Below are 21,691 nucleotides of genomic sequence, written 5' to 3'. Positions count from 1 at the left end.
AGTTAACTCGCTAACAAACAAATTTTCAGAAGTGCATTGGAGCCTATACAAAAAAAAAAAAAAAAAAACAATTTAAAATGGCGTTTATTGATAGTAATATTCAACAATAATGCATCGGCTGAAGTCATATCTATTTATAATCTACTACAATCTATACTATTGTTTACATAACAGATAACATCACCTGATCTGTATGTATCATTGCACTGAGCAAACAACTTATATCCTGGTATGTTGTATAAATTAATTTCGTCAGAACCTATTCAAATTTCGCTAATTATTATAAAATGTATTTCCCCACTTATGTTATTTATTTCCTCGATAAATCATCAAAATTTTTTCCGCATACTTCTAATATTGGTGTGAATGAAATTAAGATTATCAGTGTTAGTTTGGGGATAAAAAAAACATTAATATCTAAGTTTACACTATTTGACATAGCCTATTTCAAGTTAAGGAAATTCTGGTGATTGACAAATTTAAAGTAAACACAAAGACATGTTTGTGTTATGTATTTAGCATAATTCATTTATATGATTTAAAAACAAACGTTCTTAGTTATAGCTTCTTCTTATTTTTTAAGTATTATGACACTAGTATATAATACCGTCGGGAAATAATTGATTTACCCTCAGAAACTTCAAAACACAAAGCTATTTCGAGATCGCTTTAGTGGTCTGATACACTAATTTGTTTTGTTTTCCTCCTCTGATTTCAACTGACGGGAAGCTCTGCATACAACTAATTAATTCCTGTCCTTATGTGTTGGCACACACCAAGGTAGACGAGGGCGGTGTGGGAACGGGATTCCCTAAGTTGTTTGTGGTGTTCAAGGTCAGTATTGGAATAATGATCTGGTGGACGCCATTGCCTACTTCCCCTCCAGTATCGATACACTTGAGCCATCTGTTGCTTTCTCCTATTCCCGACACATTCTGACACTGTGACTGAACAGGTGAGTGAGTGCGCTGCGCTTGTCAGCTGATTTCGTATCTACTTTGTAAACATAGTGAGGTTTGAGGTTATGGTACAGTCCACAGCTGCTCATCCCGTTTTATTATCACTTTCTTCAAACTTTATCTGCTTTTCTATGTTTAATTGGTCTTGTAATAGGTGCATTATCAGTTCAACTACACCTTTTAACCACATTTTTCTTTAAAAACATTTCAGAAGTATCCCTTATCACTCGTAGTTTCTGTCAAACTTATATTGGAGCCTCTTTGAATTATTACACTTAGCAAATTAACAGTTGCCTTTTTGTACTTTAAGTATAATGTACTTTATTCAGTTTAGTGTTCAGTGTAACAATAATACATGCAGTCAGTAACTTAAATTTTGATCCTGTGTTCAATAAAAGGTGTTCATTATTTTTATATTTCTGAAATAATGACAACCAAAGTGATACTAATACATTAAATAGCGGTTTATACTTCTTATAATGTTTTATATGTGTAAGGATTAATTCTTTTGTTATACATTTTAATGGAGTAAATACAGGTAGATAAGGAATTTGGAGAAATGTATCAAACTTTGTTTATTACAATAAACTTATGGTATTTATTTGTACAACATAAAATATTAGCAGTCTAGAAACAATGAATAATATTAAGAATTGGTTGTCTTCAATAATTTAAACTAATAATGTTTTCTTCTTGTATAAACTAAATCAGTTATAAATAAATCATTAAAACACAGGAAAAACTATCTCACTTTACACACTGTAGACATTGCATTCTACCAGAAAATTCTTAGTGGTTTTTTAAGATCTTTGAGTAAAGTTTTAAACTGCATTTTACTCAAAATCAAAAATTACATCAAACATAGATTTCAAGACATATAGCATTTACATAATTTTCATTTCGTTATACGTAATTGAATTTTGTTCTGTATAAATAAATGATAAGAATCTTAAAAACAGTATATTTTAAATATTTAGTCATCATTGAATGTCTAAACAGTTTAAGAACAAGAGTTTATAGAAAATTTAATAAACTACACACACATGTTGTATTTGAAAAACATCAGACCAGTTGTATGGTTTCTATTTTGGCTTCAGTTGTGCTTTGACTAGAATTAAAAATCATCAATCACTTGTGAAAGAGAATTTGATAAGAGTTACAGTTTGTTTTATTTTGAAAAACAGTTAAACATTTTTACGAGTAAAATAAAAAATTTAGAGTGGTTTCTAAATAACTGGGCGATATAAGTATTTAATCTACGCTATACTTACGTTTTATATGCTTGCGAGCATGGACATGTATACATGATAGAAATGTTCCAAAAGCCAATTTGTTGACCTGGGATCCCCAATACAAATATTTTGACTGAAGATTAATTTTTTGAGCATTCTGAAATCTTTTAGGTACTATCTAAGGTCACTGAAAACTTTAGAACTATTTTAAGAAATTGAATTTTGAAATGTATCATTTTTAGGCATTCTTTAGTATACATGCATATCAATTTAATTCTGGTTTTATTATTGTAAAATATTTATAAATTATAAGATTTATTTATGCACTGTATACAATTCGAATAATTTTTAATCATCAAACAGTGATATTTTTGTGATTTATAAAATATTACTAAGTGAGGCTTTGACTCACCTCCTATTACTGGCCAAAAGGATCACCCTCCCCCCCCCCCCACAACCTGTAGTACTTTTCAAAATCAGTTAGCAAAACAGCTTTGATGGTTAAGCTGCAGGACTTGAAAAAATGAGCCCTTTGCTTGCAACAAACTAAGTTTGAGAAAAAGTCAATAATTACAACTCACATGTAATTTCCATACTCCGTAAAAGCTGCTTAATTCAAAATATTTTTGAATTAAGTGTTTGAGATTTCAGTACTTCAAAAATGGGTACAATCAAACAGAATTATTATATAAAAGGTATACCTTATGTCAATAACATTCGCAGGTCTATAATTTCTTAATATTATGCAGACATTTATTGTCTAACAGTACAACCACCTGAGAGAAGAGGAAGTTGAAGTTTCTTTCTTGCATATATTCCAACCAGCTCAAGTAATGCCCAAAAGAAATTTCCTTTGCACATTCTGGATTACTGTATTTGTATGTAACCTATGTGTCTATTCCAGACAATGGTGGAATACTGAAGACAGTGTCTGTGTAGCATCAGATTCTTTACTGTTAAAAATTTGATGATCCTCATCACAAGAGCCAATTTAAAAACACCATACTTATATTGTTAGAGAAGATTTACTTCAAATCTATGAGAATACCACTCTGTACAATGTGCTTTCTCTTGGCCTAATACCAATAGTATCATCAAATCAGTACGGAATATTACTTAACTACCACTTCATTAAAATGCATGGGCATATCATTGAATTCAACAAATCCCACAACAAAATCAAAGGCTGATTGTAGAGACAAATGATCCGTTACTCCAGAAACAATAATACTGTCAGAATAAGCTGTACATCACAGTTCAACGTTAGATGTTATGTCATTGAAAACAACGAGAAAAGCAGAGGGCTCAAATTTGAGGCACTCCTGAACTGACAAAGAAATTCTCGGAATAAAATCTACTAAATTGACTTCTAATGTTCTTTCTAAAAGATAATTCAATACTTGATCCAATAAATAAAGTCAAGAAAAAAATTCAAAACCTGAAAGCTTCCCAAAAAATTATGAAGCTTGTCAAATGTCTTCCGGAAGTCAAGTAACCTTTTTGCTCCAGTTCAGGACCTGCCACTGCTAAAAACAACACGTTGACAGTCGAATATCTTTTCATGAAGCCGTCCATACTATTATGAAGTGATAAGTTGATATCTTTCTACAAAATAAAGAAAATTTAAAATACCGTACAGCCTTTTTTAGTGTCTTTTGATATGGCCTTTACAGCAGATATTCATCTAAAATTGTAGAGAGCTTGAGGATTATACTTTGAAATCATTGTGACTTCATGAAAATATAAATGAAAGAAATTTATCCTATCAATAAACTTATCTGTACAATTACAAAAGCAAAGAATTGTTGATCGCTGAGATATACCTTTCATAATGAATGCAGGAATATCAGTAATCTCAAAAGCATAACGAGATTTTAGGCTCCTGATGATAGATTAAGCAATATCAACAGATATAGGGAGAATGTTAAAATTTGATTCAAATAATATATGCACCACATCAGATTCTTCTTTCAATTGCTTTTTACCACTCTGGTAGAAGGGAAGTACTCTTCAAATTTCCAGCATAGTACAAGTCCAGTAGTATCAGATACAACTCAGTTATCAATATTGACATCTGGAACCAGGTGAATTCTCCTAAAATTGGTTAACATATTTCCAAAATTTGGTCGTTTAAATTTGGCCTTTTAAACATTTATAGAACACTACTATTTGCAGTTGTCAAGTTATATATTTACTTCTCCCAACAGGCTAGAGTACACTTCATAGTCATCCATGTCTCCAGATTGTGTAAATTAAGTAAGAGCAAAGACCTTCCGCTTAAGTGGGGTAATCACGTTGTCTGAAAACCACCCATGATAGCTGAAACATTTCCTTCTTTATGAATATATTATCTCTCATTGATCATAATAATAGATAATTTAAAAAGTATCAGCTCCAGTATTGAGAGAAGGGAAGAGAAGCTAACTTTTATTAGCTCATATATAAAATAAAAGCTGGACTTCGATTAGGATATGCTTAAACCCTTTAAATTAACCCAGGAGGGATCCTTATGGCTGGTATATACTTTCCAGTTAAACCTACCACTGGACACAGCAAAAATCGATGTGGCACACAAATCTGGGTAACCTTATGAATATCCAGGAGCGGCACATCACTAACTGTAAATGTCAAGATTCTGGGGTGCAAGGGTTTATTCGATAGGTCTAGTCTACTGCGGGAGTTGATGGGGTTCATTCCCTAACTATCAGAGGTTCTTGCTAGCCTCAACAAGGGTGTGCCACCCCCTGCCTGCTTTGACTGGAGAGGCTGGTTCAGAGCAGGCCTCCCCTTCTTCCAGGAGGACATGATGAGATTAGTGCCCTAATCTTTCCTCATGGATCTCGACAGGAGATGGACCCTACTCCTTAACCTTACCCATCCTGAATATGCTGTCACAATAAGCCTCTTGTCCTAAGAGAACAAAAAAACCCCTTTGAATTTAAACCAAAAAATGGAAAGTGGTAGTGGTACAAGTCACTCTAGCAGAACACTAAGTATCGAAAACACCATATATACAACTAGTGACTCATTCACTCCAGCACCTAGGACAGAATTTGACTTGGTTTTAATTTTGTTAAGGATTAGCCCTTAGTCCTGCACCGGACACTCAAATGCACGCGCAATAGAGAACTGTACCCCCAAAAAATATTCCCTACCTTAGAAAAGAACTAGTTTGTGGCCCTTCATCCAACCTAAAAGAGAAATTAAGCCAGTCATAATTTCGTACTTCTTAGTCCAGCATAAGATGTTGTACTGTCCATCTCTATCTAATCAAATTTCGTAAGAGACCCAGGTGAATTATACATGATACATAAAACACCAGTATAACATATAAGATCGAGGTAAGCAATCCCTAATTACAAGGTCAGTCTCACGATGGTCATGTGTTAATCAAGATATGTCTTTGTGAAGTAGACCGCCTTGGTCCCTTCTAGCCATCAGATCAGAGCCCATCTACAGGGTACTTCCCCCATACAGAGTCCTTTACCACGGTTGGGCATCCGTTATGACCTCCATGCGTATACTCCCAGTTATGACACCGATCCATCTGGTTGAGCTGGCAGGATGAAGTAAGTCATCATGTCGAGTAGATATGTACTGGTGTAACCACATGTAATATCCTTGAAAGATAATGTACAGAATGGGCAAAAGGAAAATCACTTCGCATCACTTCCTGGAATGTAGTACCACAACTGACCGAGAAGCGAAAAATGAAGGCCTTACAACCGAACATGCTGACCATGCGGTCCTATGGCCTTTCAAGAAGGTCTTAAACTAAGATTTCAGTATCAGGCGAAGTACTCAGATCGTGAACATAATACCAGACGAGGCCAACCCATAACGCAATTGCTGTACCTGTTCAGAAGAAAACACAAACCTTTCCACCAACCTCTATGTACTTAAGCCGAGAAATAAACAACACCGTACTACCATCGCTCATCAGAGTTGATTGAGGATGACCCAGACCGATTAATCGTCAATGTTAGCAGCCAAAAATTTCTATCTTTGCTAATGGAAACGACATATTTTAGAAGTCAGGCATTCACAGGTACAGCCAACACTATCAAGAATAACATGAATCTACACTCCACAAACATTTTGGAAAGCTCACCAAAGGACTCAGACATGTAGCACGGAGAATACATTACAAATAAATATCAGTAGCACTATAAATACCCTCCTGCCCTTTACCCCAAAAACGCACACACACCTCCCTCAAAACATCCCCTTCTCTAATGTACTCTCTAATAAACCAGCCCAAGAGTACCAAACAACAAAACACATTCCGAAATGTGCCAAATAAACAGACTCATCACCCACTACCAATTACTTCTTCCCTCAAAGATTGTCCTCTCAACTCAAAATCCCATTACCAATTCTATCCCACCAAAACTGACACAAAACTATGAAATCATAGAAATTGGAAATAGTGTAAAAAAACGACTACTACCAAAACACTAATATAAATATTAAAGCAACAACCCCTCCCTCCCACACAACCTCAAAAAAACCAACATCCCCACTCATCCACCTATTTTAAAGCTCTACTTTATGTGGGTGGTTATAATATATAGTACTAATCGATAGTCCTTCTTTCAACAACTCATATAGAAAACCTTTGTGGGAGACTCTGCCTATAGTTGTGACAGCAAGCAAGATCTACCACACTTTGAAATTTAGTGCGTTATAAACACACTTGCCTGGTAGGTTTGTCCAACCAGTGTGTACTTGATGAAGAAAGACGATCCCATTTCGCACTAGATACCCAACCAAATATGTCGAATATTTACCAATGCTAGCATCTATCATAGAATAGAAAATAAATCAATCGTAGGTTTAGTATTCTGTAGACGCTTCAGACATTTTGTGCTGAATAATGAAGCGCATCATTACATATCCACAGTTAATTGTAGCTTCCTGGTAACTGTTCAAAAGATCCACATTTGTGGTTATTAAGAAACACTGAAGACACAAAAAAGTCCATGGCAGGATGGTGTGCAAGAACGGGTCCAACCATACAAGTGCAGTTAGGGTGAAGCGTAAATGTCAATGCCCTTTCCTGTCGTCAAGGTTACAGTTGCAGTGTGTGGTGACACGGGACATATGTCAACAAAAATACCTTAACATGTTAACAACTGCAACAACAATTATTTGACATGTCCTCAATATGAGCACAGTCGCTACCTTGCTGTCTTTCCTCTACAGCAACGGATAAATCTTTGTAAACACTTCAAGTACCCTTATGTTAAACACTTAAAACAAAAGTATTCTTTTCAAACCCAGTATAATCAAGTAACAACCTAAAACTGAGTCCGAGATAATCACCTAAGAAAGTAACAACACGCCACCGAGCACACAAGTTCATATCAATAAAAGTATTTGCTGTAAGTTAAGGCATGATGGCGGTTCAGGTCAATTTTTCCAAATCAATAGCTATAAGGAGTTACAGAAAGAAAGTCCCGAACAGAATAATTATGAACATTTTCCGTACGTTGAGTGTTACAATAAACGAAACAACATTTCCCATTAATCAAATTTGTCTTCTTCTTCAGATGTCAAGTTATTGTAAAAAAAGGTTAAGCATACAAAAAATTTAAATAATTAATACACACAGATTAAGGTAAAGTTACAAGAAAAAGTTGTAGTGTGTGTTATACACAATACAATACAAAAACATTTTGGAACATCAGTATTTTTTTTGTTTGAAAATAAGTACCTACAAACTTGGATAATACCTTGAACGCATATTTTAATATTTTATCAAATGTTTCTTTTACCAACTTAAACCACAATTTTCAATAGACTACAACTGTACTTGTTCAATTTGTTAACCCAGCTGACACGCACATTCCTTGCTGGGGTTATGAAAGTCAAACCTAACGACACTAACTGGGAAAAGGTCTTTTGCATATGAAAGTTACTATTTACTTCCTATTCTCCTGCATCATTTGAAACCTTCATTACCTAACTGCTTTGCTTGTACATAATTTGAAACATTCATTACTTGCTTTTCTACTGAATTTTAAGTAGAAGTTTCACAGACCTGAAGAACAGTCTTTTTACCTTTTACCTGAACAAGGTCAGTTAAATTCAACACAAATACAACCATACATAATTTATCAACAATAACATCAATGCATATACAAATTAACTTCTGCTTAACACCTTTATTAGTTCCATACTAAGTGATTTTGACTAGTGTCACTAGACTACTCAGCACTCCTGCCTCTGCCACAGTGAAAATGTTAAGCATTATATTTGCTTGATTTGTTTTATTTTTATTAAGCATTTATTTATAAGCATTTTCTTTAGATGCTTGATAAAAAGTCACAAAATATATTTTTCTCTCTAATTAGAATTTTTGTTAAAGCTCAATTAAGACAGATGTAGATACCATAGGATTGTGAGAAATCAATTTAATATCTTTAGATACATTTTTTAAGATTACTCAACTTCAATTTGCAATCATAAACCTTGTAGAATTATTTTTTAAATTTTTTTTTTGTAAAAAGGATCTATCAATTTATGTTATTAACACTTTTAAATATGGCATAAATTACGTCTGTTTTTGGAACAGAATAATTATGAACATTTACCATCGTTGAGTGTTACAATAAACGAAACACAACATTTCGAAGAGTCAGATTTGTCTTCTTCTTCAGGTGTCAAGTATTGGAACAAAAGGTTAAGCATACAAAAAGTTTGGAACAGTGTTCCACTCACTACTCAAACACTTGGTGTGTGTTTGAGATTTAATTTAAAATTCCTATAAAATATATTTAAAAACATGGGAATTAAAAAAAATATTTTCAAATAGGATTTTCATAAATAAAATTTCGTGGTTTTGTGAAAATAGCCAAATATAATGTCTAGTCTATAGAGGAAGAAATTTGTGCCTAATTTTGCCACACGAGTAGCCAGCCCCAAAATAGTTCGATGAGATGTTCCCTGATGTTTAGATGGATGTCATTATTCGTACACGAAAATCTGGCAACGGTGATTGATGTCGAGGAGGGATTAAAACACAACAGCCACTACAGACTATTTTAGTGCGGACTGTTCTACTTTGAATACTTCATACAGATAAAAGGGTAGCATAGGTGATTTTTTTTGCTTAAAAGTTCAAATTTTAAAAATAATATGGGACATTTTGGGGACCCTCTGTAGCTACTTCCCTGTCCAGAAGGACCAAGAGGACAGCAGACAGGCAGAGCAGGTTCTTCACCTGCACACGGACAGGTTAGGACAAGTTTGCAAATATTGCCATTATTCCCTCCCACTGCCTCTGTCCTCACTGGTTGTGCTGATGTCCTTTTTCCTTTCTTCATGACATCAGAACACGCTTGCTTGTCCTTTGCTGTCAAGCTGTAATTTTCACAATATTGTTTATGAGAATTAAATTGAATTAAAACACGTTATCAAGTCCGTTGATTACCTGTAATTGGCTGAGCTTCAGCAAAGCCTATCACTCGGGAGGCTGGAAAACTTTCATTTCTGTCTGTATGTCTGCACAATATTTCTGGAAATTTGACCTTGAAATACTTAACCTAAATAATGCAGCAAACACAAATTCAATAAAACCCAATTTTACAGTAATTTCAATCTCAAAATATACTTGTAATCTCATAAACAATTCACAGCTATGCTTCAAACTCTTGAAAATTATAATAATTATAATTATAATGTTTGTGAAGTAATACTTAAATTTTGTATACTTTTTGTTTTATTTTTTATATGTAAGAAGATTGTTTTAATTTTGCACTGATGTAAGCTTTTTATTTTTTAAAAGTTCCAGTTGATGTGACTCAATTGCAATATTGCCTTTTTGTCTAGTATGATAACAGTTATAACCTTTTCTTAATAAAAGTAATTTCTTAGCTCTCATTAACTGCTTAGTGTATAAAATAGCTTGGTACATAAATGACTATAATCTGTTATGATATATAAACTAGAAAATTTATTTTTTACTGGATCATTCCAATTAAGGTTCAAAATAATACGAATATACCTTTTTTGAAGTGTTAGTATCTTATTTAAATTAAATTTTGATGTTATGGAGATAAATGCATAAGACAAACGCAATTGCAGAGTCTACATAAGAAAAATAAAGGAATCTTAAAGTATCAATTGAACAAATTTTTGACATTCTGTAAAATACAAATAAACTGGAGGTAATTTTTTAATAACTTTATTAACATGCAAATCCCCAGTTTTTTCCCACAGTATTTTCCCAGGCGTTTTTTTTTTATTAAGATAAGATTCATGGAATGACATGTATTTACATAATTATAAAAAAATTATTTCCTTAAATAATAAATCAAACATATGTAATTTTCTTTATTCATATTTGATTAAGTAAGCTGTTTTCTTACATAGTAGTTTATTCCTTAAAATTATAATTAATTTACATACTGCAAAATATTCAAATCAATGTATTCAGCTGATTTTCCTCGGATTAAAATGGGCACAAATATATTAGTTAAATTGCCTATAATAACTCGTTGAGTGATTAACATGTTCAGTACCAATTACATGCACGCTCTCTCTGTTAAATACGTATGTTAACCTTAAAAACTGATAATCGAGATTATAATGTCGATCTGATTCGATTCCATGTGTGGCAATCGTCATTATAGTCGATTTGATATACACGTGTTTTGACAGTTCATAAAGTACATAAAACAACACCTCCACTGCTCTTTATATACTATTTCAAGCAGAAAGAATTATTGATTTCAATGGTGAAATTTGTTTTCATGTTATGGCAACAGTGATGTCACAGTGACAGTCTTCGTCTAGCCATTTAGAAAATTATTGATATATCATGGGTATGACTTATTATGTAGGTTTATAGCTTGTTATAGCTTTGTTTAGGCTATAGCTGTGTTAATTTTTGGTATATTTTGAAAATATTCAGTGTAAAAATGATGTTTTTGTAAAATTTTGAAAATTGTATCCATAGTAACATACGTATTTAGGTACGTCCCACCACTTTTCAAAACTAAAAAAAATTAAAAATTGGTTTTTAATTTTTTTTACTGTTTTGTAGTATATAAATTATAATTCTCTAAATTTTGGAAATATTTACTGTAAGAATTACATTTCTTGTAAATGTTTGAAAATAATTGTAACCATAGTAACAAGCAGCGTTTCGTGTACTATCTGTGGTTTTTACAGTATGTATAATTTTTCTTTAAAAGAACCTGGATACCATTATATATTTTCTGAAATTAGATAAAATGAAGAATAAATTGCTATCTCATATTCTGATATTTACAATATTATCATACTTTACCAAAGGCAGTCCCACCACTTCAAAAAGAAGTGCCATATTTTATGGTTTATGAATGTTGTTTTTTACCACAACTATCTCCATATTTCCTGAAAAAAATAATGTATTGCATATATAGGTTTACAGTACACATGTCTTTTTTACAAGATGTTTAAATTACAGGTCAAAAAAACACTCAAAAATGGCCTGATAGTTGAGGAAAAAATTATTGCCAGTTTGAGGGTTAATGGTTAAACACTATAAACACAGCTGATCAGTAACAGTGATGACAGTCTACAATCCACCAAACATTTTAAATAAAAGATAAATATAAAACTTCTTTAAATTGTCTATCTTAAGACCTTTTTTTTAAATTTCATTTAAGCCTCAGAGTGTCAGCTGTGCCGGCTTCGATGTGTACTGGTTTTTTTTTTTATTAAAGTACAAAGTATGTGATTGGACCTCCCCAGGATTTTAACCCATGATCTCTCGGTTGGAGAGCCGAGACTATAACAATTCGTCTACAGAGGACATTTTAAAGCCTTAATAACTAATATAGTCTTATTAGAGGTGATATTGTGATAAACATTGATTGATATATGTAAAATGAAGTATTCTTTTAGTATGACTTGGTTTCATTGAGAGTTGGGGTTTTTTTAGACCTTAAAGCATCAACCCTTAAAAAATCAAAGTAAAATTTAAACTTTAATTTTGTTACCTTATGTGTTACGAACATTGTAATATATAAAAATTTTAATATACATTTGTTGTACAAAAAAGAAAATAATTGTAAACCTCGTCCCATAATTTAGAAATTTATGAAACTATTTATTACCGTACTGTATTCAAACTGCTAAAAATGTCTTGGAATTTTTTTATAACTCTTAAAAAGTCTGGTACTGCTTACAGTAAAATAAAAACACAGTACAGTACAGTACAAAAACACACACACAGTACACATACAGTAGTTAAAAAGGTTTTTTTTCCAATTTGGCGCGTCTTGAAGAAAATTATCCTAAAGACCTGTCACTCCTCAAAAACAACAATATAGACAAACACAAATGGTGCCACCTCAGAGGTTTGAGTAAAATGTTTTTTTTTTTCTCCTAAAACATTCAGTTTTGTTAAAACTAAACATTTGAATTCAATTAAATACATAATTGTTATTGTTAACTAAATAGGAACAATATTGTTAAAACTATAAGTGGCTCTTGAATGCATATACATTGAGCCTTTACAGTAAGTCATGTTGTAACAGTCAGGACAATGGCATAAGGTTTATTATTCGTGTAAGACGACACTAAAAGTGGTTAGTAGTACAGCTAACTTTAAAGTTCTTTATTCACACAGCTGGAACTTTACAGTTTTATCTTTGCAAGTTGTTACATTAAAAATACACATCAATAATATTTAAAATGATAAGTGCATTTATACAGTACGCATTTTTATTAGCTTGACCGACAGTACAAAACTCAAAGGCAATACAATCAATTATAAATCAAGATGTGAGTGACCTATTAACCTCAAGTAATTGCTGGATACCAATATTACAAACTGTAGTGATTTTTTTGTAGTGATTTAATCACTGCAAAGACAACTTATTATGCCCTTTTTGAATCACATCTGAGGTACGGCATTGCTATATGGGGAGGCACCACAGTCACTAACCTACAGAGACTTCTCCTGATACAGAAGAAAGTAATAAGAACTCTTAAAGGCCTAGGACCCAAGGAAAGCTGTCGTGAAGGTTTCAAGGATCTTCGCATCTTGACAGTTGTGGCCCTCTACATCCAGGAAGTGATTATGTTTGCCGACATGAATGAACTCCCTCGGGGAACAGATGTACACCAGTACAACACTCGACATGCTGACAACTACATCCTGCCAGCACACCATTTATCACTGTACGGGAGGAAGCCATCGTAACATGGGACGCAAGCTCTACAACCTGCTGCCAATCGAGATAAAGACTCAGAAGGGCAAGAAACTGAAGATGGCACTGAATAGATGGCTGGTGACCAGGCCATTCTACACGCTGGAAGAATATCTACAAGACACATGACCATCTTAGACATCAAGACTGCTCAATTCAACTTATTTATTTTGTAAATTTTAAACTTTAACATTGTATTATTGACGCCAATACATTTCTCTATGAAATTTTGTAAATAAAGAGATTTTGACTTTGACTTTGTATCATAAACCTGAAAACCTGGTTTTCTGCAAATGCATTGCAGCTAAATGAAAATAAAACAAACATAATCAAATTTGGAAGATTAACTATAAATAGCACTGATGCCAACTTTGTTGAGTTCACTAATGCTAAATTTCTGGGTGTTCATACTGACACTTAATTGAACTTGTCATGCCACGTTGAACAAATTACAAAAAAAGCTTAATTCAATTTGTTTTTCGTTAAAAATATTTTCAAATACCGTTAGTTTTGAAGTGTTGAGAAAAGTCTATTTTGCTTTGTTTCAAAGTTTGGTAAACTATGTTATAGGAATCTGGGGAGGAACAACTTTAGTAAGTGTTAACAGAATATTCTTAATACAAAAAAGAGCTGTAAGAATTATTAATAAAAAAAAACCCCACTGATCGTTGCAGAAAGCTTTTTCAGGATTAAAAAATCATGAATTTATCGAGTTAATACCTGTATGAGTTGTGCAAATATTACAAAAAAGATAAAAATAATTTTTCTTGTGATATGAATGCCAATAAAAATAATACCAGACATAATTTTATACAGATAAAACAACATAACTCTTCCAAATGTGAAAAATCCATAAATTATATAATTTGTAAAATAATAAATAAAATATTAAAATGCAACAAAAAATTGGTGTCAAGCAAAAGGTAAAGAAAATAAAAAATACTTTGTTATTGAAAGCACACTATCTGGTAAATGAATTTTGTTGTGACCCTTTCATATGAAATAGGGTGTTTTTATTAATTTAAATTATATTAGTAGTAGTTTTAGATTATGGTAGTTTATAGTCAACAATGTTTCAAACTTCTTACTGAATCTTTATTTTAAGAACTGATTAACTTTGTGTTATATAAAAAAATGTTTAGTGATGACCTTATGACTGTATTGAAATCTATGACAATTCTCTATGTACACTATGTATTGACTGAGAAATACAAATCTATTGTCTATTGTCTAATTTGTTCCTCAAGTACCTCTTAAAGGCTATACAAAAGTATCCATATCAGGTGTGTGTGTTTTTATTGTAAAGTTTTTTAAATTATTTGCATTTTTGAAGAATGTGGAAGTGAATTGCTTAGGTCTAAATAAGGAAAACTGAATGTTGGGACAAGGAAAGATAAAATCGATCAACCAAGAGACTTTCCGTGTCACCGGGGACGGGGACTGAAAAGATATGTTTTTTTTTACACAAAAACTACTGTGTGATAAATGAGGAGGCTTTCCAGGATTAGAGTACCACTTGATCTTGATCGGAAGAACTCCCTACGGTTGTTCTGATGGTCCACCAGCACCCCCCCCCCCCAAGACAACACTTAAATCCCCCAATTTTGGAAAGTCTAAACTTAATCTTTGTTGAAAACTTCTCCTTAAGTCCCTAATGTTAAGGTTTTACCATTTATCAAGATAATTAAAAAAACACATTTACGAAATTTGAAAATATTGGTTAAAGATGTAGCTTGTAAAGTGTTTTAAATCATTTCAATGTGGTATAGAGGGCACCTGTATTAGATAATTCCTTCTATTAAAATTAGCTAATAACTCATAATCCCCATTACTATTTAAAGAACAAGCGTAATAGTAACATTGTAATTTATCATGATCCGATTAGATTCATGAAACTGATAATTAACTAATTACGGTGTAGTAAATGACATACCAGAAACATCTGTGTTATCATGATTGCTCAGCTGTTTCCCTGTTGCAGGCACAGACACGTCGCTGCAGTGTGCCCAACATGACTAAACCTGTTCTCCTGCTACTGGTCGTTGGGCTTGCCCAGTGTCTGGGACAAACCTATATGTAAGTCATCGTCAAGTCTTTCTATTATTTAATCTAACCAGTGGTATTTCCGAAGAAGAGATACTTAAAAAATTGTTTAGGAAAGTAGTAAATGACTCTAACAGTGTATTGTAGTCAATAGATAAGAGCGTATTGCCTTAATCCTTACTTCATACTTTAAAACATTTAAGTATTCGAATCATACTTATGATAATAAATTAAACCTGCTTGGTATTAATACAAGTTTGGTGTTCATAAACGTTTAGACATACATGCTTACTTATTTTCTTTATTGAAAAACTATTCCAGTTCAGTGAAAAACTCAAATAAATTATTTCTGAATCCAAAATCCTTTCTTATCATCTCACATTTCCCACCAAAAAAATTCTTGATTGACACACTTCAAATTTAAGGATCACAAAAAAAACCTATACACTAAAATTTTAAATTGATTGTTTTGACCACAGCAAATTACAAAGAACACATTTACACAATTACACAGTAAGGCAGATAATATAATAAAGAGGGTACTTTGTATTCAGAGGACCTAGTGTATTAATTATTACTATTTTTGAAATTTTGGTCCAGGTTTTTCAACTTTATGAATGAAGATTTTTGAAATGTGCTGTACTTAAATATTATTTATTTGAAAATGATCTAGACTCAACAAGAATTAAAGAAATGATTTTGAATCAAATTTGCTACCCTCTCCCCCCCCCCTCCCACCACATCCCTCCTCACAAGAATCTAAAATTGTAAGGAATATGTCAATCTCCAGAAAGACAAGAGGATTGTAGTAAAAAAAGTGGAAATTGAACCAACGGTTTGAAAGTTTAATTTTAAATAATTATTATTTTATCAAGGTGGATAATTACATGACAAAAATACAAATGAAATAATAATTAATTACAAAACCTAGGTGTCTCATCACTAAAAATACATCTCATCCAGAAATAATAATTTTGGTAATTCTAAGCAATATATGGGTCAACCTCGATTTTTCTCATATTACAATATAATGTTCCAATAGTCAATTAGAAAAGGAAATGACTAGAATTTCTTGCCGGAAAGCAGTTATAGGGAGCAGGCAACCGCCAGACGGTCATATATTGCTTAGAGTTACCTATTAGTGATCAGGGGCACTGACGTGATCTGGGCTTCAAATTTGGAACTACTCGAGTTAATTTTTTTTCTAAAAGAGCAAGCAGCGCGAAGCGCTGTGCAGCGGGCAGGCATCGTGCGTGATCCTTTTTTTATTAAAAATTTCTGATAAATTGTTATTACATATTACAATATAATGTAGGTAATGTATGTAAAACAATTTTAAACACATAATTACATGCTGGAAAGCAAAGTAAACCAATATAATCCGCCCAATACAAAATCTCCGTAAAAATCTGGTAAAGGAATCTGTGTCATTCCTTTTGCCTGAATCAATTCAGTATATACGAAGATCACGCACGATGCTTGCCCGCTGCGCAGCGCTTCGCGCTGCTTGCTCTTTTAGAAAAAAAATTAACTTGAGTAGTTCCAAATTTGAAGCCCAGATCACGTCAGTGCCCCTGATCACTAATAGGTTATTCTCGCGGTTGCCTGCTCCTATAACTGCTTTCCAGCAAGAAATTATAGTCATTTCCTTTTCTAATTGACTATTGGAACATTATATTGTAATATGAGAAAAATCGAGGTTGACCCATATATTGCTTAGAATTACCATAATTTTATGACCCAACAAAATTGACTCATCTCAATAAATTAATGGTTAAATATCTTTTATAAGTTCATAAAACTAAAAACTTTTTATTATAATTTCTGAAATGTTACTTTGATTTACATGTATCATGCATCAAATTATTACAAAATAGGGGCAATTTTAACATTTTTATTCAATGAATATCAATAGTATAAAACAACAAATAAATTTAAAATACAAAATTAAATTTGCTACTTCTTTTTTCAACATTGGCTAAAGCACTGGTGAGAAAACTATTTTTATTTATATACACTATATAACTTCTAGAATTTCCTTTCTTTGTTTTGAATTTTATTTTTGACAATGGAAGGATTGTGAAGGAAACAGGTATTTTCTGGAAATTTGCCATCATTCAATGATACAAAAAATCAAATTGGAATTTACTTTGATCCAACAATTGACAAAGGATTTTAGTTAAATACATAATAGCATATTTTGTGTTTATAAAATAATTGTACTTTGTAAGTATTTTCAGTTTTGTATTTTCATTTTTGTAGTGTTTTTAAAACACACTTTTTCATTGTAGACCTATCATTAACCTAAAATATTTAACTCTGAACATCTGGACACTGTTTAAACACGCTGTGTATCTGATGTCCGCAGCTATCCGTACACATACCAGTGCAATGAGGGCAAGTGTGTGAAGGAGCCTGCGAGTGATGACAAGCCCTACCTGTCCTTCAACGTGTGTATGCTGCAATGTTCCCCCTACGCAGGAGTCTGGCCGCGGCCCGCACACATCACAGTGGACAAGACAGTCGTTCCTGTCAACTCCAACAGCATCACCATCATCAGCTCTGCTCTCGGTGCTAAGTGTAAGTCATTCACTGTCAGTGTAATTCACAATTCTCACATATCACCGTGGACAAGACTGTCGTTCCTGTCAACTCCAACAGCATCACCATCATCAGCTCTGCTCTCGATGCCAAGTGTAAGTCATTCACTGTCAGTGTAATTCACAGTTCTCACACATCACCGTGGACAAGACTGTCGTTCCTGTCAACTCCAACAGCATCACCATCATCAGCTCTGCTCTCAGTGCTAAGTGTAAGTCATTCACTGTCAGTGTAATTCACAATTCTCACATATCACCGTGGACAAGACTGTCGTTCCTGTCAACTCCAACAGCATCACCATCATCAGCTCTGCTCTCGATGCCAAGTGTAAGTCATTCACTGTCAGTGTAATTCACAATTCTCACACATCACCGTGGACAAGACTGTCGTTCCTGTCAACTCCAACAGCATCACCATCATCAGCTCTGCTCTCAGTGCCAAGTGTAAGTCATTTACTCAGTGTAATTCACAGTTCTCACACATCACCGTGGACAAGACCATCGTTCTTGTCAACTCCAACAACATCACCATCATCAGCTCTGCTCTCGGTGCCAAGTGTAAGTCATGTACTGTCAGTGTAATTCACAGCTCATATACATCACCGTGGACAAGACTGTCGTTCCTGTCAACTCCAACAGCATCACCATCATCAGCTCTGCTCTCGGTGCCAAGTGTAAGTCATGTACTGTCAGTGTAATTCACAGCTCATATACATCACCGTGGACAAGACTGTCGTTCCTGTCAACTCCAACAGCATCACCATCATCAGCTCTGCTCTCGGTGCCAAGTGTAAGTCATGTACTGTCAGTGTAATTCACAGCTCATATACATCACCGTGGACAAGACTGTCGTTCCTGTCAACTCCAACAGCATCACCATCATCAGCTCTGCTCTCGGTGCTAAGTGTAAGTCGTGAACTGTCAGTGTAATTTGCAACTCACTTACCAGCCATACCACCAGTTTGTAAAAAATTCTGGAGCTGTGAGAGAATTATGTTTGGACATCGATTAGGACCTCATTGTCTCAGTTGTACACTTTTGTTCTTAATCAAATCTGATCTTTCTAAAAGTAATTTTTTGCACTGAAGTACTTCATGCCATCTTTGAACCTTTATTTTACAATAAATTGTTTATAAAACTTCAAATAGTTACAGGTTTTGAACATTTTGCTTTTCCAACCAAAAAGATAAACAATTAAGTAAAAACCATGATTTATTTAATTTAATTTATCTTTAAAAATAAAGAACGAAAAGTTCTTTGTGAAATTATGCATAAATTAGATTTGCATACCAAGTTTTATCAGAATCAGAACTATCTTTAACATAAATGCCAATATTAACATTTTAATTTACCCAAAATCTTAAACAATTTTATCGAACAGCTGATGCTCTTGTGCCACTTTTTAAGCAAAATATTTTTAGATCAGATTAACAATTTAGTTTTGGTAATGAAACCTAAATCTTTTGGTGCAATACTTCAATAAATTGGAAATTTTAAAACAATTATAAATTTGTTATTTACAAACAATACTTACATGTAAAATTCATTCCACTTTTTGATACAGGTCTCAAAACAAATGTTTTCACTGTGAACTAAATTAAATATTTTGGCTCACCATACACACCATAATACTTTTCTGAGGGGCACTTCTGGTCTTACAGACTTATACAAAATGTACAGATTCTGTGAACTACCACCAAACCGAAACACAGTAACTGAAGATTAGTCTTACTATAGGTTTAGCCACAACATGATCTCTTCAATATTACTAAATACAGTAGGTTTGAAATGGATGAAAAGATCATTAATACTATATAAAGACTGATCTCATAAAGCCATTCCTTTAGAGTTGGGAAGTTTTTTATGACAACCTGATGTTAAGAATACCATAGTGTAGGAGCTGGTTTAATGGCTACTCATAAAGCTTCATGCAATGCTTCTCAAGAACCCGTATCATGATTTGTGTTATCGAATACAAGTATGCAATATAGGTATGAAATTGCAGATCGAGGTGTACCTTGTTTTGTTCGTGAGTTATATTTTTAAATATTTTGAACTAGTCAATTTTTAATGTCGATAGTTCATCCAATCTGGACAGTTAAATGCGTCACACATTTTAAACTGCTATTGTAAAACAACAAGAAGTGACAGTAACCTCTCACCAGCATGGTTGGATAGCCACTGAATGAAGAAATGCCCTGACATCAAAATGGCCACGATTGTCAACTTCTAGTAGCTACAGATCGAAACATAATCTATTTTCTGGATAGCCCTCGTATGAATATTAGACGAATACAAATTAAATTTAAACAACTAATATTATTTTACCATGAGAACATGCTATGTGTACAACATAGTGGCTGATTCTTGATCTTTGATGATTCTGGGTGGTCTTTATCATAAGCGCAGTTGTTCGATATCGTTAACACAATACAATCTGTGAGAGAGATGATACGCAAAAGTACTATAAGTTAGAGTTCAGTGTTCTGGATATCATTGTCCATCTTATCATACATTTGCATCTATTTTTATCCATTCTTCCATTCATTTCCATTAATGTTTCTGGTTACAAAATAAAAATCCTGAATGGCTAAATATCAAAATGTGGCTTAAAGTTGTATCACCTGTTTTAGCCACGAATGACAAGACAGCTAAGATGGTGGAGGAGCTCACGTCCCAGTTTACGAGGCTGATGTCGGCCGAGGACAAGGGGAAGGAGCCTCGGCAGCTGCGAAGGTCCATGGAGGTATCTCTGCAGCTAGAACACCCAGATGTTTTATCACTCACTCAGGACACAGACGAGAGCTACAACCTTTCCGTCTCACAGTCTTCTGATGGTAGGGTAAGTCTTGCACTTGGTAGTGATTGCTACATTGCTATTGGTGGTTTTGGATGTGACCAGTGGAAGTTCATGATCTCATCATGAGTCTCAATTGTGCACCTGATGAGACAATGAGACTGCCACTTCACCAAGATTACACTATATCATTGAATCTTGTAGTCTAGGTGTCTCTGATGTCGAAACGATGTAAAAGTTCATTGTAAGCTTCTTCGTCACCGACTTCATTTGAATTTTTCCAGATGAAAATGACTCCAGATTCCATCAGTCAAGTCTGAGACAGCGTCAGACACTTGGAATAAAAGGAAGGTGAACTGGAGCTAAATTCAACATTCAAATTGAATCAACCCTTCCTACCATAGCTACGTTATGTGATAATCCTTATACTCCACCTCCGAGACATGGGAACCACTCACACTACACCTATGTGTCCATAATACAGGGTCACCAACACCTTTGAAGTGCATGAAAAGAGACTATACCTTACCTCCATCGACCCAATAGTTATGCTCCTACTGAGGCAGATTCCAGAGCTGAACACTACTAAAAACACAATACACAATTTTTGACATTTGATTTTTTCAATCAATAGAGAGCTCTTTGAAAACGAAGCTGGTTAGGATTGATTAATCACTGGGTCTACAGCTACGTATTTGTTGTTACAATAGACAATAGACAATAGACAATAGACAACTCTTTATTTGACATATTCATAGAGAACAGCCATGCGTCAATATTAGATAAGGTTCAGTATCAATTTATATGTTGAATGAGGTATTCAGAAATTCTCCCTCCGAGTAGAACGGTCGATCCA

General features: G+C 33.6%; 1 protein-coding gene across 5 annotated transcripts in view; it reads left to right on the top strand.

Annotated features, from left to right (window-relative positions):
- The first annotated feature begins 799 nt into the window (after positions 1–799).
- The window catches only part of LOC124358067 (chitooligosaccharidolytic beta-N-acetylglucosaminidase-like), a 30,222-nt gene continuing 9,330 nt past the window's right edge, over positions 800–21,691 (top strand). Inside the window, exons 1-4 of one of the 5 annotated variants that reach the window (XM_046810358.1) lie at positions 800–955; positions 15,377–15,471; positions 17,807–18,018; positions 20,672–20,880. In XM_046810358.1, coding sequence (XP_046666314.1) covers positions 15,407–15,471; positions 17,807–18,018; positions 20,672–20,880 — 486 coding nt within the window. In that variant the 5' untranslated portion in view covers positions 800–955; positions 15,377–15,406. The other 4 variants (XM_046810357.1, XM_046810361.1, XM_046810359.1 and 1 more) reach the window with 4 other exon arrangements.

The sequence above is a fragment of the Homalodisca vitripennis genome, chromosome 3 (genome assembly GCF_021130785.1).
Source record: "Homalodisca vitripennis isolate AUS2020 chromosome 3, UT_GWSS_2.1, whole genome shotgun sequence".
Lineage (NCBI taxonomy): Eukaryota > Metazoa > Arthropoda > Insecta > Hemiptera > Cicadellidae > Homalodisca > Homalodisca vitripennis.
This window is presented reverse-complemented; position numbering and strand designations above follow the sequence as displayed.